This window comes from Ips typographus, linkage group LG1 (assembly GCF_016097725.1).
Source record: "Ips typographus isolate SLU linkage group LG1, UJ_Ityp_2.0, whole genome shotgun sequence".
NCBI lineage: Eukaryota > Metazoa > Arthropoda > Insecta > Coleoptera > Curculionidae > Ips > Ips typographus.
Window position 1 is genome coordinate 30,946,772 of NC_138422.1, and position 20,432 is coordinate 30,967,203.

General features: G+C 38.9%; 5 protein-coding genes and 1 long non-coding RNA gene across 9 annotated transcripts; 1 reads left to right on the forward strand and 5 right to left on the reverse strand.

Moving 5' to 3' along the window:
* Positions 1-93: 93 nt before the first annotated feature.
* Positions 94-3,164, reverse strand: LOC145728474 (uncharacterized). 2 transcript variants are annotated; one of them, XM_081978742.1, is made up of 9 exons: positions 2,590-3,164; positions 2,288-2,539; positions 2,054-2,215; positions 1,825-1,993; positions 1,634-1,771; positions 1,229-1,388; positions 862-1,179; positions 492-633; positions 94-433 (listed from the first exon to the last, which is right to left on the reverse strand). In XM_081978742.1, the coding sequence occupies exons 1-9, from the start codon at positions 2,993-2,995 to the stop codon at positions 156-158; spliced, it is 2,025 nt and encodes a 674-aa protein (XP_081834868.1). In that variant the 5' UTR covers positions 2,996-3,164; the 3' UTR covers positions 94-155. The 2 variants fall into 2 exon arrangements, with proteins under 2 accessions (XP_081834868.1, XP_081834860.1); XM_081978734.1 differs by having other exon boundaries at positions 2,054-2,236.
* A 129-nt stretch (positions 3,165-3,293) lies between these two features.
* On the reverse strand, positions 3,294-8,507 carry jef (major facilitator superfamily domain-containing protein 6 jef). The gene is made up of 10 exons (XM_081978721.1): positions 8,238-8,507; positions 7,961-8,166; positions 7,112-7,385; positions 6,725-7,056; positions 6,363-6,667; positions 5,681-6,046; positions 5,514-5,628; positions 5,285-5,463; positions 5,010-5,228; positions 3,294-4,789 (listed from the first exon to the last, which is right to left on the reverse strand). The coding sequence occupies exons 1-10, from the start codon at positions 8,336-8,338 to the stop codon at positions 4,682-4,684; spliced, it is 2,205 nt and encodes a 734-aa protein (XP_081834847.1). The 5' UTR covers positions 8,339-8,507; the 3' UTR covers positions 3,294-4,681.
* Positions 8,508-8,658: 151 nt separating this feature from the next.
* Positions 8,659-13,916, reverse strand: LOC145728425 (metabotropic glutamate receptor 1-like). Of its 3 annotated transcripts, none has more exons than XM_081978665.1 (12): positions 13,778-13,916; positions 13,365-13,721; positions 12,957-13,306; positions 12,528-12,681; positions 12,228-12,474; positions 11,056-11,276; positions 10,841-10,932; positions 10,524-10,775; positions 9,984-10,119; positions 9,231-9,931; positions 8,960-9,175; positions 8,659-8,901 (listed from the first exon to the last, which is right to left on the reverse strand). In XM_081978665.1, exons 2-12 carry the CDS (start codon positions 13,528-13,530, stop codon positions 8,698-8,700), a joined length of 2,739 nt encoding a protein of 912 aa, XP_081834791.1. In that variant the 5' UTR covers positions 13,531-13,721; positions 13,778-13,916; the 3' UTR covers positions 8,659-8,697. The 3 variants fall into 3 exon arrangements, with proteins under 3 accessions (XP_081834791.1, XP_081834782.1, XP_081834802.1); XM_081978656.1 differs by having other exon boundaries at positions 10,841-11,007; XM_081978676.1 differs by lacking the exon at positions 8,659-8,901 and having other exon boundaries at positions 8,969-9,175; positions 9,227-9,931; positions 10,841-11,007.
* A 67-nt stretch (positions 13,917-13,983) lies between these two features.
* Positions 13,984-18,467, reverse strand: SAK (polo like kinase SAK). Its single transcript, XM_081978700.1, has 8 exons — positions 18,325-18,467; positions 18,169-18,264; positions 17,788-18,105; positions 16,947-17,303; positions 16,569-16,887; positions 15,753-16,352; positions 14,965-15,233; positions 13,984-14,414 (listed from the first exon to the last, which is right to left on the reverse strand). Exons 1-8 carry the CDS (start codon positions 18,358-18,360, stop codon positions 14,064-14,066), a joined length of 2,346 nt encoding a protein of 781 aa, XP_081834826.1. The 5' UTR covers positions 18,361-18,467; the 3' UTR covers positions 13,984-14,063.
* Positions 18,468-18,600: 133 nt separating this feature from the next.
* LOC145728655 (uncharacterized) lies at positions 18,601-19,215 on the forward strand. Its single transcript, XR_014178134.1, has 2 exons — positions 18,601-18,722; positions 18,850-19,215. It is a non-coding gene; the product is annotated as an uncharacterized LOC145728655 (long non-coding RNA).
* On the reverse strand, positions 19,146-19,969 carry Det (baculoviral IAP repeat containing deterin). Its single transcript, XM_081979043.1, has 3 exons — positions 19,743-19,969; positions 19,597-19,680; positions 19,146-19,536 (listed from the first exon to the last, which is right to left on the reverse strand). The coding sequence occupies exons 1-3, from the start codon at positions 19,785-19,787 to the stop codon at positions 19,228-19,230; spliced, it is 438 nt and encodes a 145-aa protein (XP_081835169.1). The 5' UTR covers positions 19,788-19,969; the 3' UTR covers positions 19,146-19,227.
* Positions 19,970-20,432: the final 463 nt, after the last annotated feature.

Consider the following 20,432-nt stretch of genomic DNA (forward strand, 5'->3'; position numbering starts at 1 on the left):
ATAAATTATAGTTGACAACATATCGAATAATGTCAAATTTGGTACATTTTCAGTTAAATTAATGGCTTATAAAACCTCGATAAAACAATCTACATTTTTTAATAGTTTTACGGTTTAATCTTACACCTACAAAAAACAATGCACACCAAATCCAGTCAGTTGGTGGTGAAGGTGACTTTCTTCTTTCTTCGATTCTCCCATTTCAGCACGAATTTCAAAGGAACTAGCATCAAACCACTAAACAACAGAGCGGATCCGGTAAAAGCAAAAACGATAGGGAAACTGCCGGTGTTGTTGTGAATGATACTGACTAGAGGTGTAGCTGTGAACGATGCCAGAGACTGAAACAACATGTTCAGGCCGAAACAGTTGGTCAGGTTTTCCAGCCCGAACATTTCGACGAAAACTAAAGCTCTTAATACAGCGAACGATGCTGAAATTCAATTCGGAATTAGTTTTAAGAAATTTTTAGGGAATAGAACGAAAATTACCTAATGCAAAACCAAACACCACACAGACGATAATGAACTGAAATTCAGTAGTGATGAAAGCTGAATAAATGATGGCCGCTCCACTGATACTAATAGTGATGTAACTGACTATGTTCATATCCAAATTGGGCTTACATGATATCTGTACAGATGTAAATGTGTACAACAAACAGTCAAATAACAACATTTCATGATAGAGCTTTTAAATAGACAATTTTTTGTGGAAAAGTTGAATAACCAACTTAAAACTTCAATTAATTCTTGTTTACTTGATACCGTAAATTGTTTTAAGGCTTTCTCTCGCTCCATAGAGCTTGAAAACGAATGCGGCCAGAAAACCAATAAATGCATTTAATAATTTCAAACTCACTAATCCACAGACCGCTCTGCCCACCGTATTGGAGACTCCTATCACCGAAAGCAAAAGCGCACTAGACCTATTATCGATCCCTCTGCTGATCGCGTATCTCGGCAAGTATATAAACACTACATAAGTGCCCATCAAGCTCAAATAACCGCTCAACAGCAGAATAATAAAAGTCGGTGATTTGAGCATTTGGAAATTCAACATGGTGGCCAACACTCTGAGCACCGCTTCGGGGCAACAAACGCACTTAGTTTGTTGGTTCAGGTCTCTTTGCGTTGGTGCTCTGGTCACTGATAGAGTGTAAGCCAATGATGACACACCCTGTAACAGTTATCAAATAGTAGGCCATAGTTGTAGAAAAATGTCGTACCTTAGAAGAAGCAGGGTGGACGTTTGAATACTGGGACAGCCTGTATACAGATCCGCTGTAGAAAATGTCATCCCGATACAACGGTCTGTTGATGTTCGTAGTTGACAACTCGGCATGGCGGGCGCAACAATGACAACAGTGCCACTTTGAGCAACGATTCCTATAAATTACTAAAAAACATGAAGTGTATTATCTAAAACTGTGTGTCACACAGAGATCCGGCCTAGTTAATGATTTGGTAGGTATTTACAGTTTTAGGTACCGTGGTCAACAGGAACCAACCAACTAAACTCGAAAATCGAGCTCGCAACTATTACCCTTTAATTCAATTTTGTATGTAAAACTAATACAAAAAGAAACATTTTTGTTTCATTTTTTTTACATCTTAAGTAGTAGAGCATATACCTGCAATTGTACCAACGGACAGTTCTCTTTTCAGTTACAGAATGACGAATACTGTCCTGTACAGTCAAAGTTTCATCCGGCTCATCGCTGTAAGGCTGTATATACGTCGATACGGTATCATCGTAATCATCGGAACTCCTTAATTAATTAACAAGGCATTATAATTGCAAGTAGTTTTTGTAGAAACGAACGTTTTGTTTAGGAAGTATCCATAACCCAAACTGCTCGATTTGCTCCCGTGTCTATTTTCCATTTGCACACTAACTTCAGATATGGTAGGAAAAAGAACGTTTCTAAACCGTTGAAATAGAGACGAAACTCCAGTACCTGGCTTAACTTCCGACTCATTTGATAAAGTGGCTGAAAGTTTAAGCATCATCAGTATAGTTATGAAATTTCAACAACAGGAAAGAAACCAACACATGGAGTAGTCCTGTGATAGTTGAAATTGCACGTTTTTCTCAACTCTGGTGGTCTTAATCGGTTTGTAGACTAGGCCTAAAAAACCGCACAAAGCCATAACACCGCTTATTATTTGAAATTTGGACCTCCATGTTAGGTTTCTTAAGGGATGTTCCATTACTAAGGGAAAGGACATCATGCCTAAATTGTAGTATTTCAGTCAGCTAGTGAAAGAAAACTTATAGTAGTAACCTAAGGAGGAACCGCAACAACAAATGGCCATAGCCACCGCCCGCCATTTTTCAAAGTAAAAACCTATGGCTATAATGGTAGGAGCGTACATCAAATTGAAGGCCACCCCAGCTAGACAACCAATCACCACAGTAAACGGTACAATGGAAGTCATAAAGGAAGCACTCAAAAAGGCTACAGCAGCCAAACCACCTCCAACTATGGCGGTTAACTGGAAACCAACTCTGTTCAGAATTGAACACGTGATCGGACCTACAACCATCATATGTTTTTAACTCACCACTTCTAACAAAAACACAAACCAATAATATAGTAAAAACCTCCTGATATCGAGGTAACGGTCGCAATTTGGGTAATATCGCACTGCAAATCTTTGATGATGTCATCGAAAAATATGGAGAAACAGTAATTGACTCCGTCAATACAGAACATCATCAAAGTACCCACGGCTACCACGACCCAACCCCAACCACCGTCAGGAGGTACCGGCACCAGTGGATCGGCTAGGTCGAGAAGGATAGACTTGGTGGGCGGATCTCGGAGCGGGTTCACTCGTGACGACTTGGAGGTGGTGGACTTGAGAATACTCTCTGTGGCTTCTCTTGCGGGTGGTTTAGAAAACCGCCCCATGGAGATTATATAGTCGGAAGGCGGTAACTTTTGGATGGATGTCATAGTGGTTATAGAACATTTGCTGTCATCAATCATAAAACGTCAGTTAGACCGTCGCAAGCTTGGTGCGCGTTTTGTGACGAGTATATATAGGTTTTGGCTCAAAACCGTTGTTTTGATTGAGGTCCACGTGTGCATCAGTTAGATAAAATAAGCATCAAAAAAGCACTTGAAAGAAAAAATCGAATGAGGGGTATCATTCTTTCTTATTAGAGGTATAACTACAACTTTAGTTTAAAATCGTCGATAGCAATTGGACCATCACCCTGTACAGGTGTAAAAGTTTCAGAATTATTCGGAATTATAATAAAGATTTGAAACAACACAAAACCTCTAAAAGTTAATAACGTACTTTATTATCATTCAACTAATCTTGAATAACATTATAACAACAAAATCGTCTTTATACGGTGCAAATGGAGCGACATTTATACATAAAAGTGCTCAGTTTCAACGTAAACGCACGTTAATTAATTGTATGTATAAATAGCTTTGTATTTTAGTTTTCGATTGTTTTACGATATGTATGTGCTAAGGCTACAGGTCACGAAATACACGTCCTTGACGTCCAGCTGAAATAATCGTTCTATATAGCAACCGTAGTAGGTATTACAAAATGCCATCACCTTTCATGTATCTACAAGCACAGCCCATTGGTTAAGATCCAAACCATAATTGGCAATCACGCCATCATGCCAGTCATAAAATCAGTTTGTTCTCGATTTATAAACTATCACTGTCAGTTGTAAACGGACACGATGACGTTACTGCCAACTACAGTGGCTTGGTCTATACTGGATGTATAAAATGGAAATCATTTTTGGACTTAGAAGCTTTATCAAACTAAACGGACAGATAATATATTAACAGTTTTAGTTCCTAAAGGTTAACTACATACACAATTACACTTAACATCCAGATATCTGGGAATTTGGTGAATTCTGGCGCGAATTATCTATGACCAGATGATTTGTTCAACAACAGACAGATATATACAAAATCTTCTACTTTATACTTAATGGTAATTACTTAGTAAATAAAATAATCGGCGTAAACTAAGCTTAATTGGTGATAGCGTCCCTTTTCTAAATGATTACCTAAATCGCTTAAGTTAATGGAGATCGTACAGTATAATATAGTGAAACTACCTTTTTTCATACTTTTGAACTAAAAAATTACTTTGTGTAGAATAATTCAGATTTCATTCATCCTTAAATAATGTATCTCTATGACTATAGTGTATATAGTGATAAATATATCCTGAAACTACCCTTCAGTAAAATATATTTTTAGTAACATAAATACTACCTGTGCTACAGTACACTAAGAGTAAAACACCCAAAACTGTAGATGATCGTACAAATTTCATTGTATACACACCAGTGTGTTTCAAAAAATCAGTTAACCGCAAAACCGGTGTGTTGTATAAGTCAACAAATATACAACGTGTTTGTCTAGAAATCGTCCAATAATGTGACAACTAATAATAAAGATAAAAAAAAGCTAGTTACCTTTGATTTAGTTGGAAACAATTTAGCCCCTAGATCGTTACAAAAGTGGTTTATATAACAAGTCTATATCAAACAAAACTTCATTAAATTTGGCATTCGCTTGATATGATCGGTTACAAAGTATGGAAAGCTTTTAAAACAGATATGTTGGGAATAATAAAATAAGTGTACAAAGAAAAACTAAATTGGAAAATCCTTTCTTACTAAATTTTTACCAATCATATGGTTTATTCCCCGTTGTTATAGGTTGCTGTGTCTCCAAAGAGGTATTGGCAGTAGGAAAACTGCAACCGGCTGCAGAATACTGGGCGTTCCTCACCTTAAATATGACAACTTATTATCGATGATCGATCAATGTAGTAGTAAAATGCACATTTTGAGATATGCGCATGGAAATTGCGTTAAAAGTAATTTTGGCTCAAAATATAGATAGGGATTGATTACCGTGGGAAAATAGTTTATTTGCACCTATACGGTTGATTTAATTAAAAAACGTTTTAAATGAAAATTATGGAGCTTTAAGTAGTTAAATGACTCACTTGAGGTCCACTGGCTCGTTGTTGATTGTTTCCACTTTGGAACGGATTATAGCTGCCACCTGCCCCTGGAATATCCAGGGTTCCGCCCTGACCCATTTGGTATGTGGCACCGTAACTTTCCTGTTGCGACAGTTCGTGCAATTTGGTACTCGAAAGAGCCCTAGGAATTGGATTGCTCGGAACTCCGTGCGGTGCTAGATGAGACGTCTCCTCAGCCACCTAAAATTATTATTTTTTACTTTAAATCCCAGACTGAAACGTTTTTCGACAGGTACTTGTCTGGGATCTTCAGTTTGCGGCAAGTCTCTAACGAAACCCTGGTCCATCCGGTAAAAGTTGATGAAAATAAAAACCGCCAGCACTAAAATGCAAAACAGTCCGTATCCTCTAAAGGTTGCGGTGGAACCAAATGACGTCACGAACATTCCACCAATCACAGCACCGCAACCGCGTCCTTATATTTTTTCTTCATTAAATGATCTCAGCAATTTTTGTCTAACTCACCTAATCCATGGTGAATCCCCTGTAAAACACCTTGAGCTGAAGACCGTAACTCTGGAGGAGTGTTGTGGCTAATGTAGGAGCAACAGGCAGCCCAGACAGCCGCATGAGTTATACCCTAAAACATACCTTTTGCATACCCCAACAGCCTGAAGATAACTTTAACAGACCTGCATAAACTCGAAGGGCAACACCCACCAAGGATTGGTCAGCCATGATATGTAAAGGAACCTAAGAATGTTGGCGATTAGACCGAGGCAGAGCACTTTTACGTGTCCCATCTGTCGGATCAGCCTAAAACTGAAAAAGTACGCGAATATTTCCGATATGTGATTGATGACGGAGGCGACGCCAAAAAGAGTTGGGGTACCGCCATAGTCCTGCAAGTGCCAAAACAGGAAGGTAAATATCAAGCCGATGCCGAAGCCCATGAACCAGGCAACGAAGAGAAACGAGGCACACTTCAGGTTCTTAAAATGGGTCAGGACAGTCACCCATTCGGGGATTTCACGCATTGTCTGCGCGAATATTTTACTCTGAAAAGAATCACATTAGTTAGAACTAAACCAGGTGTAGTGTAAGAAGAGAGAATCAGTGCAAACCAATGCTCTCGAGAAAACCGACACAAGAGTGACTATCTAAAATGAGCAACTTTTAACCAAAATTTAACCTTCCTTGTGTCTGGGACTATCCAGCTATACCTAAAGTGCTCAGTCAAGTCTCCAAAGCTATATTGAAATACTATGAATTTTTACAAATGTATAAAATAATTAGAATGATTATTTTTCAGATCATAGCTATGTAATAAGCTTAATTTCAAAATTTCCAGAAACCAAGTGTAATTTAACACACCTTTTGTTCTTTGGGTGGATTCGTAACATCCGAGGCTCTAGTATCGGCCAAAGAGGGCAGATTAAGCTGTTCGGCCAACTGAGCTTGCATCTGATCCTCTTTGGACAAAACATCCGGTTCCCCACTAGTTTCCTTAACCGGTTCAGGGACGGGTTCATCGTATTTGAAGGTGATTTGAGTGGCCGCAATCAGGGCGGCCCCCATCAATACCGAAAACGTTGCAAAACATATCGTGTAGTTGCGCTCTTTTTTGTCTGGACCGCAAGGATGATTCGGGAAAGATGTGGAGTGATCCAAAGCAATGCCTACGTGAAAAAGTATTTGAATCAACCATGACAGCGGCTAAAATTGGCAAAACTAACCAACAAAAAACATGGCCAAACCCCAACCAAACGAACCGAACATTCTCTGGTGGCTGTAAGTGTCTGCGTCCTCTCCTAACAACGTCAAAACGGCGGAATCGGCCAGAGTTATCGCAGGGGCGGCAAAAAATTCCCCAATAATTATTAGCAACACCAAAAGAAAGAACGCCTTCTGGATGTCACCGTTTTTGTACACTATAGTGGAAATTATGGGCTTGACCCATGTGGCATGGTCCTTTTCTCTGTAGTTAGAAGCGTAAGCCACATTGACCGGTGACTGGCCCGCACTAATGTTGTACAAAGCCCTTGTCATTCTTTTCTGTCGTTTATGGCTACAAAACGCGGTCCAGACACTTTCAGAGCAATGAAAATCACCCGTTACATTACCTTTCGAGAGCCACGGAATCCAGCCTGGAGTCAGCAAAATTGGGAACAGATCGTTTGTTAACCAATCTTTGAGTGACTTCGGGCACAGTCAGGGTGGCCGTGTTATTCTTGAATTCCATGCATGATATAGCGGGCGGTTGAATGGAACCCAACGGTACGGTGAAGATGATCCAGGAAGCCAAAGAGGCGAGTAGCAGAATTTTACCTTTTTGCCATCGGTCCGCGTAGCTGCCCCAAAATGGGGCCGCCAGAAATTCGACAAATGGTCGCAAACCTAAAAAAAACTCGTTTTCATGTATTCGTTTAGTAGGAAGTGTGTAACAGATTAGTTAGTATATGTAGCTCTAGAAACTAAAAGCACTGCTTTTAATAAAATTGTTAATAATTTCTTTGATTTAGTAAGTGAAATTTTCAAAAATTGCAACTAAAAAATAGAAATCATCAAAGTGCCATCTCCAGCCAAGTATATTTGTTAAATGATTTTTAATAAAACATTATTGAAATATCATAAAAGTCATAAGATATACAGAGTGTTTTGTACAAGTCCCCAATACAATAAGTTCTGGATCAACTCAAATGGTGGTTACGTCATCATTTTTGTTTCCTGGTCCGTTCATGCATTTACATTGACAAATGTTAAAAAACAGTCTCGGACAACTGTCACTGTCAGTTCAAATATGTTATGTACAGGGCATAAAAGAGCGTCTCACTATAAATTACTATGTAAAATTTCAGATTATTGCAAAATCTCTTGACTCTCATCATTTGACTGTAATTTTTGTTCAAATTTCAAATACTTATATTATTTTGAGAAGCTAATAAAGCTTATTATAAGCTAGCTATACTAACCTATGAGAAAGCCGCTCTGGGTGGCATTCATCCCCATCTGCTTGAAGTACACCCCCATCAAAGGAAAAAGCGATCCGAACGCCGAATAAAAAAAGAAGTAGAAACTTTTCACCACCAGCAATTCCTGGTCCACCGGTCCGAACAGACGTTCCAAAATATCGGATTTGCCGCGGATTTTATGGGTTGCCTCCTTCGGTTCCGGATATCTTTAAATATAATACATACATCCAGATGGATTTCCAAAAAAAAAAAAATTAAGGTAAGTAAGGATACTTACAAAGTGGGATCGACTTCGCCATGAGCCTCCGGGTCTACTATAGGCCTGGGGGGCTTCGGTTGGGGTTGAAACCCCCGGTTTTCTTGCGTTCCGTACTCCATATCTCCTGGTTTTCCTACGTTTTTTTTTTTTATAAAACCATATTGAAAAATCTAAGACTGCGAACCCGTTAAATTTCTTAATAGGACGCACGGTCGATTCGTCCTGCGGGAAATGCGAAACGCGCAGGACAAAGGATCGATATAAGGGCATGACGTAGGAAGACAGCGCGTTTAAAAGGGTTAAGGTCGATTCACATTAACAACGGGTTGGAGTCACGAGAGAGTTTTCTGGTTGTTTGTATATTTTCTACTTGTGGAAACTGTTATATCGCGTTTTCTGGTCTACTAAGGGCTTGAACAAATACAAAAAAAACATCATGAGTAATAAAACATTCTTAATACATTTTACTATAGCCTAATTACAAATACTCTGGTAACGATATAATAATGTGCTTCATTTCGCAATTAGGATTGTTGCAGTAGCAATCCTTTTCAGTAATTTTTAAAGAATTGGTCTTTTTTGCTGGCATGCACGAGTTTTCCAACCAATCCAATTCAGTTTGACAGGATAGAGTACGTTTAGACACTTCCTTAAACGATCGATCTGGATCAGTGTTACTAACCTGCAAAAAATTTATAAAATTAGATTATACAAAGTGATTCCAAGTATATTCAAAATACTGAAATACTGCTCTCTCTCCAACTACTATTAACTAGATATTTATCCAAAGGCTGGGAGCCTACTTTAGTTCCAATATGGCAGCGGATTTTAGCAGTGGTGAAAAAAGTCCGGTTATTTTTCTCTGGTTCGAACAGGATGATGTATAATTTAGGGAGGAACAGGAAAGCCCAGGGTACGAAAGCGCTCAGGATCACGCAGACGCACATTGTTATAGCCTAACCACAAATTTGAAATTACAGTTAAAAGACACTGTTTTACAGACAAACCTACTTTGGCGCCTCCTCTAAAGTAGATAGGGAGAAAAGCGATCCAAATCACACAAGTGGTGTACATGGCAAATCCAATAAACTTTGCCTCATTGAAATTTTCCGGAACGTTCCTAGTTTTAACCGCATACAGGGTGCACAACAAAATTAGGATAAAATTAAACGACAACGGCACCACAATGGCCTCAAAAGAAATTTGACACTCCATCAACGTCCTGTCTGCTAAGTATACAAAAGTCACTTCAGGAGGTTGTAGGTACAACATCCAACAGGCGATCACTGTTTCCATAGCAACCAAAATTAAAGCCATAACGACTTGAGCAGTGGCGGACATGAACAACAGTCTGCGATTAGGAAATTTCTTTTTGCTCCCCGCTAAAATTCTAGCTATTCGATTGGTTTTGGTCACCAATGCTGAGTAGATCATCGCAAAGGCAACTCCTGGTAACAGTCTCGTAGCTGCGCAACTCAGAGTACTCGGCTTGGTAAGCATGGCAAACACTGAACTATACGCCACCGTCATCCCAATCAGAATCAGGTAGCACAGTTCCTTGGTTGAGGATTTAACCACTGGAGTGTTACGATATTTCAGGAAAATCCAAAGTGATGTTAACGTGGTGCAAAGTCCAGTTAGAGAAAATGCGATCACTAGTAGAGCGGAATGGTCGTGTGGTTGCACGAATTCGATTTGCAGCAGATCACAAACTGAAACCTTTCACTGTTAATTAAATTTACTAATTAAGATAATAGTGATTACAAGTCCTGTTTGGATTTGGGGAGTATCCTTGAGGACATTTGAGACATCCTTCTCCGTTCGCTGCTAGAATTTCACCACCTGGACAAGGTACGCAAACCCAGCAGCATCGTTTGTCTTTGCCTCCTTGTTGAACGTTCTGAAATATGAATGGCCTTGTTAAAAATGTAGGAGAACCGGAGAAAGGCCGTTCCTTTGTATAGTATAGATATGCAGATGTTGCCTTAAGTGATCTGGGGCCTAATTCTTGAAAGCAGGAAACGGAATTCTCAAGAGAAGTTTTGATAGAATGTGACAGAAGAAGCTACAATGGCGGGTTCCTGTCACATTCTTCACTTCTGTGTGGAGAGCACTTGGCCTGACACTGAACTTTAGGCCTCCAGCAGAGGAGAACTTAAACCCACTAAATTGATCATCATTTAAAATTATAGTTTTCACGACACATTTCCTAGTTTCTTATACTTACTTGTTAAGGAAAAGTCATATAATCTACTGATTAACTTAGAATATTCTAAGCCTACCTTAAGAAGTGTGTTTACTAACCTTATAATGTCCTGGTGCACATTCCTCTGCACAAACACTTTGTACGCCTTTCTTGAAACGGAAATCCGGAAATTGGGGCTTTTTAGTGAAGGTCAAACTTCTGTTGAACCATTCAGCCACCTGGACGTATTCAAAAGTACCATCGGGGAGTTTCCGAAAGTTCATGATATCGTAACGTCCTGGTGGATCGCCATTTTCATCAAATTGAAACGTTTCTCCGTTGAAATCGAAAGATACATTCATCAAGTAATTCTGGATTGGTTGAAAAAATTAATTTAATTCAGTGTTATGTTATACCTATATATAGAAATGCATACCTTGAAAAGAGATCCGTTAAATGGGTGTAAATTTTGGCAGATACCTTGAAAGCTACCACAAACGTCCAGCACCATATTGTGCAAACCATAAGCTAAAGTGTAAATCGCTTTAATGACAAAGCTCAGTTTGGGGTCTTGCTTGTAATTTTCCATCAAGGACTCTTTACCTTATATTCTTTCAGTTATTAAGAATGTTTACTATAAAACTCCCTCACCTGTGCACAAATTGGAGCTTTCTTCGTCTGCAAAAACACAATGGAATTTAGCCATCCAAAGCTCTCGGAACCAAGGGTTCCTAACGTTTGAATTGGGTTTCAACGACCAATAGTATTCATCAAATGACCTAACGTAAGGAGAGTGAATTCTGATAGATAATCCACCCCAGGCCTGTTCCTCATAGTTTTCGGTTACGTCGTTTCGATCCGCCCACCCATCACTAACAAGATCAACCGTATAGTTTTTTGTATAGTGAAAGAAGTCACAGAAAGAGTTTGATGGGTAACTTAACCCCCGCCCCTTCCAACGTTTTTAAGCTTTCGTCACAAAGCTCCCCCACCCCCAACATTATTCATGAATCCGAGTTGTCCTGTATGTTTAACAATTGTTTAAAAACCGCACAATAAAAAAAGCAAAGTGGCTCAAAATTTAAATTAAATTATTCAAATCCTACCTTTCATCTCTGTTTATCAATCACCCTGTATATTGAAATCAAATCTGTGAATCGTAACACCACTCTATCCCTACATATTTTACGCTATAAAGCTGAAAGGGTCTTTCGGATAATGAGAAACTTAGCAAACAGCGACATAGCTGAACGTTTCTTTTGAAAATTGTTACGCCTCTATTCAGTCGAGGGCACGAAGATGACGACTGTGGTTAAAAAGACTAATTATTCTTGGTTTTTCTTGAGGGAAAAAACTCATTAAATGCGGGAAATGAAGCAATAACCGGCAAGAAAAGGAGTTTTTAATCTAAAAGGCACGGAAGCTGACGAATATTACAGCAGGTAAAATAAATTCGTTTATTGTCTTGTTACTTGAGAATATTCAGAAAAGTCTTCCTATACAAGAGTCTCAATAATAAGTACGGGTTATTTATACTTTGCGATCCGTTATTGTTAATAACGTAAACTTATCGGTCTGCAATGAAATCGAAATCCTTTCACTAAACATAAGAAAAAAGCAAATAAATATCAGTGGTTTTGCTGAAGTTGAAAATAATTATTTTGAGACCCTCTGTAGGTAAGTATATCAAAATGCGCCGCCCAAATTAAAATCCTATGAAACTCATAATTGTTTTGCTCAAGTACCCTTGTGAATGATGGGTTGTCGATTTCCACTGTACGTCTCTCAGAATCTACTAATTCTGCTGTTTTTACTACAATTACCTGCCAATAAACAGAAAGTGATTGGTCATATTCAGTCTTTTGGTAGCCTTTAACAATCCCCGAATAGTCAGACCTTCGCAAAAACAAACAACAACTACAGCGTTCACTTCCTGTTTCAAATTAAGCACCACTTTGTCAAAGACTTCGTCGGCGGCATTGCTGAGCACCGAGTCCTCTTGAGCTATGCAAACGTCGGTGTCTTCGGCCAGTTCTCTGAAAGCTTGAATACCGGATTGTCCGTAATTTTCTAAAAATTCCCAATCAAATGATGAACAAAGCGGGTGGTAGTTAAGTAGGTACCGTCAGTATTGACAACGGAGACGTACGACCAACCGAAGTACCTCACTAGGTCTAGGATGACCTGTGCTTGGTAATAGTCGGATGGTACCACCCTCAGAAAGTAGTTGAATCGGCCCTTGTCGGATAAATCCTTTGAAGTAGTCGAGTATCCTATCTACAGTTTTAACACATACTTATCAAACAAAAATAGGTATATAAGTCAATTAACAAAAAAAGTAAATTTAAACATCAAAACAGAGTTAATATAGAAAAATGTAAATACTTGACGCTTCTTTATCATATTGTGGAGAATTAAAGACAAGTGACGTGTAAAGACAAAAATGTGTAGTGTAGAAAATGCAATCTATAAAACCAAACGACTTCAAAAGATAAAGAGATATGTTTTTAATGAAAATATTAAAGGTAGAAACGAACTACAAAAATTTTTACCTGGGGAATATGAAAAAGTTGAAGTAAATTTTGGACTTGCAAAGCAACCGAACTAGAACCAGGCCCTATAATACCAATCAAAGGACCTTTCCGTTCAACCGTGTGGTTCCTGGCAGAATTACCGACGAGGGAACAATATTTTGAACTGGAGCTGGGCGTTATCGATTCTCTAATTAGTTCGATGCTTTGTTGTAAGGCGACCGGTGCGTACCAGCACTCATCCCGAATTTCCACTCCCAATGTGACGTTTGGCAGAAGATAAGGGTTGGAGTTGATCTCGTCTAAAGTTTTAAGGGTCACTTCCACCCTTTGGATGCCGTAGAGTTCACGAATATCTCCACATTTTATTCCTGCAAAATTATGTACGGACACAAAGTCATTTTTTTTTTGTGTGGGTGAGTTTATTACCAACGCTTTGCTTGGATGGTGGCCGATGGTGTAACGGAAATAAGGCACCGAATACAAAATTTCCATTCACAAACGCGGATGTCCGTTTGGTGTCAGAAATATTATGGTTTAGGGTTACAATCAGCTTAGTAACATGTAGAATGAGAAACATGTATATTTGTAGCATTTTTAGAAACTTTTACATTAAGAATTAATTAAACCCAATTATTTGTTTTACGAACCGAGAAAGAAAAGGGTTGCAACGGTCGAGCGCGGCAAGAAACTAAACTTTTTACAGTTTCTGTAGTTCCCGGCAGTTTGGAGCGCCAGCGCGTCATTTACAAGTTACGAGAGGGAAGCTTTTCAAAACAGAAATGCCTGCGGAAAAGAGAACTTTTAAGTACTAGAGGAGAAAAATAGTTAGACAATATTACCTTCGTCATCTTCGTATTATAGAGAAATTCTAATCTTTTGTGTTTCATGCTTCAAACAATTTCCTCCAAAATTGTCATCCAGTTTTGACCAACGTCATCGTTTTCAACACCGACGAGACACAATTAAGTTCTCTCAAAACAACAACAAATCTCATTTTTACTAATAAAAGTAATGGCAAACTAAACCAGGTCAAAGAAAACTTGACTTTGCATTTATTGATAAATAATTTATTCAAAAATACTCTGACTGGCTTAATATAAACAACTATGTAACTCAAATTGTGCGTTATCTCAGATAGTGGTATTGCTTGTTGACGTCTGCGCCGCCAGATGACGCAGGCGTGTTCAGCCACTTGACTACTTTGGGCACCATTTGCATCTTGGTCACAATCGACTTGGGAATGTTGTCGGTGTCCGTGTAATTGACCGTGCGTCCATCTACGTACTGAAACCGGACGTGGTGTTTTCCGTCCACCCACAACTGACATCCGTCGTCGTACTTGACACGCAACTCGCCAGAGGGCAGCTGCGCGGCCACGCCCACACCCGGCACCGCCACTTGTTTTTCTTTGTTTGTATTGCGTCCGAACGCCGACAAGGCTGCGCTACCGTCCAACGTCGATGATGCGAACGACGGCTGACCAATAAAATAAAATCTTCAAAAACTTAGTTATTTTGATTTGATCGTGACTCAAGGTCAAGACCAACTGTTATAACAAAGGTTAATGTTTAAAAAACAATTAAAAAGGATCACTATCCATATACAAGGTGTCCGTCTTATAATGATCATGAGGATATTGAAAATAGTTGAGGTTTCAAGGTTCTAAAAATCCCGTCATAATTTACTTGACCGTGTTAACGGTAAATAAAGAAGCATAATTAATAAATCTTCTATTAATTAACCTAAGCTATGCCTTCATTAGACAAACCTTATTCTTTCATTATTTTTTTTTGTTTGGGGCTAAACCGAAAGATCAAAAACAGGTTGATAAGAAATCAGGAAATTTGGTAGGTCATTTTACCAGATTTTTTCATATATGAAAATATGTAGACTTGAACATTTTTGAATTGAGCTAATTTAACGAGCTCCAGAAATGGACATCCAGTATATCAGTTTTTGTGACTAATACATTTCCTATACATTTTTTTACCCTTTAAGACACTAAAGTATCTAACTAATTACTTACCAGGACACATTTGGCAACGTTTTCTTTCCCGCTGTAATTGGCCGAAGCCGGTCGCCGGCCTACTATGATGGGAAAATTGTCGCCTGGTAATTGGTCGAGGGCACGCTCCAACATAAGACAGTGGGCGTGGCATTCCTGAGCGTGCTTCCACATTAGTTCCCACACGCCGTTTAGGGAGTAACAATCGCCCGCGTTGGCAAAACAACGCTTCCGATTGGTCGAGTCGGTTATGATCACGCCCTCCGTCGTTGATTGAGTCACTTTACCACCTGAGAAGTTTCGTTAAAATAATAGTGTTGCGAAGCGAACTTTTGATTATTAGTTAGGATTTCTTTAGTTATTTGTTGTTACCCCTGTATATTACGTTGCTTTGTTTACGTTCTACATTCTTTTGTCTGTGTTCTAGAAAATCCTGGCTCCGTTGCTTATATAGAGAGAGATTTATGTTATAGCTTAATGAGTGTGAGAGAGAAAGTCAATTTCATGAATATTTGGGAACTTTCTAGAAACCATGGAAGCCTATATAAGCAGCTTAACCATGCCTGGTAGTTAGTTGTTGAGTTGAAGGTTGTAGTGAAGTCGAAGTTGTCAGATAACGAGGTTAAAAGTCAGTGTCAGTTTATTGTTTGTAAACAATATACAGTGTTGTACAAGAAGTGTGTTATTAAGGAGTAGGACGGTACATTTGGTGTCAGAAGTGTGTCATTAAGGAGTACGACGGTACAATAGATTAACGCAAAAAAATAATCTAATTCTAGCGGATCCAGCAACTAGTTTAAGTTACTTACCTTCATAGAAGCACAACTCAAAGTCAACAAGATTTTCCATTAGTAGACACTTGGCCTTGTCGCTGTAATACGTGACTTTGGGCGTTTTGGCTCGCACTAATTCCACAAACTTGAACGCATACATGTACTTTTTCCAGTGCTTCTCAGGCAGATTCTCCACGCTGTACATCTTGTCTGCGCCTTGAGTAGGAGGGGGTGCGGTGTGAGAGTCGGGCGGTACGCCCGCGCCCCCTTCCGGCTCGTACATCACTATGCGCATGCCATCCGGAGATATCCGCATCACTTCGCACACTAGCTCCCTTTTTGTGCTGCCTTTTCGCTTTATAAATTCTACTGTGACCTCGCCGTCTTCGTGGATAGTGAGGATGGCGTTTTTGGTGCGGTGCCTAGTTGGTAGCAGCCGTTTCGAACAGAGCTGCACCAATTTCTGATCGGTTGCGCGGGTCACTCGAAGTGTTTCCACTCCAGTGATCAGGTCTCTGTTGTTGCCGTGGTATGATGTTCCCTGTCCGTTCGTATCCGAATGGTGGGACAACAATGGCGGTGTGGCCGTCGGAATGCCCGATAAGATGTTCCTGTCATTGTGATTGCCTTGGCAAACTACAAGAGGCCAGATTAGTCAGTTGATCAAGTTGGCTTTTGTAAAGATCAGAAAAATGCATTTCAGCATTCAAACCAGACCAAGACGTCAAAATAAACATAAAGAAAAGAAGAGAAACCGAATAAATTAAATAAAAATCCTCCTTTTTAAATTTCTATATAAATCTGAAATGCTACTGCAAATGAACTTTTAAAATTGAAATATTTATTTCTTACCCCCTCCACCGGGATCATTTGGCCGATAACAACGGCCGCTGCACTGGCTCAGCATCGGCCTGTCCTGATAATTGCACCGACTCCCGGTCAAATCACAACCTGACAACACTGCCGGAGTGTAACAGTCCTCGCTACTGTACTGGCACCGTTGCTGCGCCTGTTCCATGCTCTGAGTCATCCGTTTTGAATGCGAAAAATACGGAACTTCTATCGGATAACAGTCACTACTAGCCTTGCGACTAAAACCGTGCGTTTCGCTCTCTCGTCGACTGGACATCGTGTAAATGCCCGAGTCTTGAGTCAAATTAGCTGAGTGAACCTGAAGCAAGTTAAACATTAGTTATTTCTCTTCCTCCCAAACATGAAATTGCTACTTACAAAACTTCTCTTAATAAATGGATGATCGAGGATTTGATCGAGAGATATGCGATCTTTGGGATTTTTCTGCAAGAGGGCGTTGATGAGATCTTTAGCCTCAGGCGATAAATGGCCGGGTAGGCTATAAGTGGCCATTACCACCCTGGTCAATGTGCTTTTCACGCCGTTAGTGTCGAATGGAGGAGACCCGACTAGTAAAGTGTAGAGCAGACAGCCCAAACCCCAAACGTCAACTTCAAGGCCGTGCGAGCCTCTGGTAGCCACTTCAGGCGATATAAAATTGGGCGTGCCACACATGGTGCGGTGTTTCTCGTCAGGTCGGGTCAATTGGGTGGCCAATCCGAAATCCGCAATTTTCTGTTTGATTAAACAATGATACATAGTGAACAAAAGGTAAAATTAGAAAATTAGGTATTTTGCTTATTTTTATTAAATCAATGGTTCATTTTCAGTTGAATATTCTGAGAAAAAATTTGTGAAATTATAAAAGCTTCTTTCTCTTATCAGATCACTATTTTAAACAGCTTGAGCACCTGGTTAGTTTTTAACACATTATATCACAAAAAATGCACTAAATAATACAACTAAAACTTCAAATCAACAATACTCTATCTTGATAATGATTGTTAAGCAGTTTAATAAATTAAAGAATTTGACTTTCTCTTTGGTTATGAATTTTTTAAACCCTGTTTACAGTAATTTTAATTAAAATACATCCTTTCTGACAACAGTTTCATCTTCTAATAAAGTTGTAGAAAAACTAACACATTTCAATGGACCTAAAACCTAAATAAACCCTAATCCATCAAATTTACATTATACAAATAGGTTTTTAACTTACCACTTGCATATCCTTGGTAAGTAACAAGTTTGACAATGAAATATCCCGATGGAGGATGTTGTGAAAATGTAAATACTTGATGCCCTCAACCACCTGCTTCATTATGGCACTGACCTCCCACTCACCCAACTTTTTTCTTTTAATGTACTGTTGCAGTTCCCCATTGTGACAAAGCTCCAGAATTAAATACACATAGTTGGCATCTTCAAAAAAAGTGTACAATTCAAGGATAGAAGGATGTTTAAGACGTGAATGAATAGAGACTTCTTGTTGCACCCTGCCGACCATTCCTTCAGCTTGCATAAGCTTTTTGTCGATCTTAAATGGATGATAATGTTAAGGGGCTCTATTGTACCTATGTGAATGTTTGGTTGTAGTTACCATTTTTATTGCAACTTCCTGGCCAGTTTTCAGGCACATTGCTTGGTACACGGAAGCAAAGCCTCCCTTGCCTAGTAAATCGTGAACCTCATAGTCCTACAGGTTTTTGGATAAGATGAATTTAAATAGAGTGCAAAATAAGCTAAATAAACTAACCTCAATATGATCGCTGAACGACTGTTTGGAGTTCATCGCTGCTTGACTTTAGCTCAAATACGAAACACCTTAATTCACCCTTTGTTATTCGCTAAAAAGCCTGTAAATAAAAGGAACTCACATTTTTAAATCTTGATCTTGTTATGTTCAAATTCAAAAGTTTACAAACTTTGCAAGCTTTTTGTCAGTTTTCTGTCAGAATGTCATATTTGATTTGACAGACTAATTTTTGTTAGGTTAGGTCTTCGAGCAAAAAGAAAAAGTATCCGGAGGTAGCAAATACCCCGTTTGTGCATTAAGCGACCGAGACGGAAGTCGCCATTTTTGTCCCCCACATTCGCCTACTGCCCAAGAAACTTCCGAAGCTAATCGTAAAACAGTTTTGTTTATATTTGGAGGTATGTGAAGATTGTGAAGTTAGCTAAAAACCGCAAAGATTTGTTGTTTTGCTTTTCGGTCCGTTAAAGATTAATTTTGCAAACTTAAATTAGTTGAATTAATATTGACGAGTATATTTGTGAATAGTGGGCAACAGCAGAGTGATTATCGCCACGGATTTTCTGACAGTGCCAACCGGAAATTTACGGCCGCTATACTGAAGGATTTTTGTCTCTTGACTTGCTGGTGCCTGCTATATCTTTTCATTCAATTGGTTGAATGTTTCAGAACGGTATTCGGCCAAAATATCGCATTGGGGCCAGCGTTTTCTCGAATCTTGCCCCAATGTGTGGACGCTATACCAAAAATTACCGCAAACCTGTGGAACCCGCCTTAGGCGCTCTAAATCATATATTATTGTAAATAACATTGAGGACTAGGGATTTGAATTTCAAAATATGTATTTAAAGAGCTCTCTTAATTTTAAAGTAGAACATAAAACACTTAATACAATAGGGTTTATCATTATTTTTTAATTCCTGTTTGTTTCATTGTGGCAGAAATGTCCTTTTTCAATTTTTCCTTTGCTGTGGCAATGTAGGAAGCAATTTGACGCATCTCATAGGCTTTCATTAACTTAAGATGTTCACCTAAAGTCCACTGACGTTGAGACTTCTTCATTTGAGCAAACTCACAATCCTTAGCATGATTGTAATGCTCTTCAAATGGATTGTCATACTCTTCCCAGCCATCCAACTGTTTGCCGCAGAAGAAACACTGAGCACTGTCCGGATATCCAGATGACCCTGTAAAAATAAATCCGGCCTCCCCCATCTAAAACAAAAAAAATTGTACTCATTGAAGGATTGAAGGAAATCAAGATGTCTCTTTGACCTTTGTTTTGCTGCATTTTTTGCTTTCGTCAAAGGGCCAAGACGTAAAAGTGGCCACTCTGTTATCTTCGTTGTAGTACTTGTTCTGTGTTTAACAAAGTTTTTTTCCATTCAAACTAGTCCTCCTTAACTGAATAACGTACCTACCTGACCATCCAACATTTCTTGAATCAAAGTTCCAACGGAAGCCATTTTTCACTTTACTTTTAATGTTTCCTTGAAATTAGAACAAGCTTTATTTATACCTAATAAATAATATGTTGAAGTTCTACTTTGAAACTTTGAACAGAAAAAAATTATTTAAAATCCGTGCAGCCCGTTCTGCAAACCGTTTGTACTTAAAAACAATAACATGACAAATGACAGACACATCTAATATGACAGTCACCATGAAGACGTCACCAATGTATGTCAAACTTTTGTCAAATAGTTATGAATCCCATTTGCTGGAGGACAAACCATTCTTAATTATATCCAATTTTAGTTACTGCTTTAGGTTTTAGGTCATTCTTTGTCTGGATTACGCATTTCTATGATAATTTCTCTAGTTTAGTACTGCAGAATTATTTTTATGTTAAGATTGTCACATTAATACTTGAAACCTGACATGTCCGTTTAAAAGTGACTTTATTAAGGGTCGAAATAGTGGAGACTAAAATGCCGCTTTTAATCCCGCGGCAAAAGGAAATTTGCTAAGGAATTAAATGACGCTTTGGTCACGAGTTCTTTTAAGTGCATAAAAAAACTTAATCAAAAGTGGCAAAAAATGCACAAATGTACCAGAATATCATTACTATACACACTCAAACTTTCAGCAGTAGGTACAATAGAGAGCAA

What these genes read in the sequence shown, in the direction of transcription:
- Det (XM_081979043.1), bottom strand. Translation starts at nt 19,787, where the DNA reads ATGGCTTCCGTTGGAACTTTGATTCAAGAAATGTTGGATGGTCAG. An exon ending in AAGAAATGTTGGATGGTCAG is followed by an intron (nt 19,681 to 19,742) that starts GTAGGTACGTTA and finishes TGTTAAACACAG; the next exon opens with AACAAGTACTACAACGAAGA. An exon ending in AAAAATGCAGCAAAACAAAG is followed by an intron (nt 19,537 to 19,596) that starts GTCAAAGAGACA and finishes TTTTTGTTTTAG; the next exon opens with ATGGGGGAGGCCGGATTTAT.
- jef (XM_081978721.1), bottom strand. Translation starts at nt 8,338, where the DNA reads ATGGAGTACGGAACGCAAGAAAACCGGGGGTTTCAACCCCAACCGAAG. An exon ending in TGCCCTTCGAGTTTATGCAG is followed by an intron (nt 5,629 to 5,680) that starts GTCTGTTAAAGT and finishes GGTATGTTTTAG; the next exon opens with GGTATAACTCATGCGGCTGT. An exon ending in AAACTGAAGATCCCAGACAA is followed by an intron (nt 5,229 to 5,284) that starts GTACCTGTCGAA and finishes TAATAATTTTAG; the next exon opens with GTGGCTGAGGAGACGTCTCA.
- LOC145728425 (XM_081978656.1), bottom strand. Translation starts at nt 13,530, where the DNA reads ATGCTACAAATATACATGTTTCTCATTCTACATGTTACTAAGCTGATT. An exon ending in ACCATCCAAGCAAAGCGTTG is followed by an intron (nt 13,307 to 13,364) that starts GTAATAAACTCA and finishes ATAATTTTGCAG; the next exon opens with GAATAAAATGTGGAGATATT. An exon ending in AACTTTTTCATATTCCCCAG is followed by an intron (nt 12,682 to 12,956) that starts GTAAAAATTTTT and finishes TTAAAACTGTAG; the next exon opens with ATAGGATACTCGACTACTTC.
- SAK (XM_081978700.1), bottom strand. Translation starts at nt 18,360, where the DNA reads ATGAACTCCAAACAGTCGTTCAGCGATCATATTGAG. An exon ending in TTACCAAGGATATGCAAGTG is followed by an intron (nt 17,304 to 17,787) that starts GTAAGTTAAAAA and finishes TTAATCAAACAG; the next exon opens with AAAATTGCGGATTTCGGATT. An exon ending in AAATGATCCCGGTGGAGGGG is followed by an intron (nt 16,353 to 16,568) that starts GTAAGAAATAAA and finishes GGCCTCTTGTAG; the next exon opens with TTTGCCAAGGCAATCACAAT.
- LOC145728474 (XM_081978734.1), bottom strand. Translation starts at nt 2,995, where the DNA reads ATGATTGATGACAGCAAATGTTCTATAACCACTATGACATCCATCCAA. An exon ending in TTGTTGCGGTTCCTCCTTAG is followed by an intron (nt 2,237 to 2,287) that starts GTTACTACTATA and finishes ACTACAATTTAG; the next exon opens with GCATGATGTCCTTTCCCTTA. An exon ending in GGATACTTCCTAAACAAAAC is followed by an intron (nt 1,772 to 1,824) that starts GTTCGTTTCTAC and finishes TAATTAATTAAG; the next exon opens with GAGTTCCGATGATTACGATG.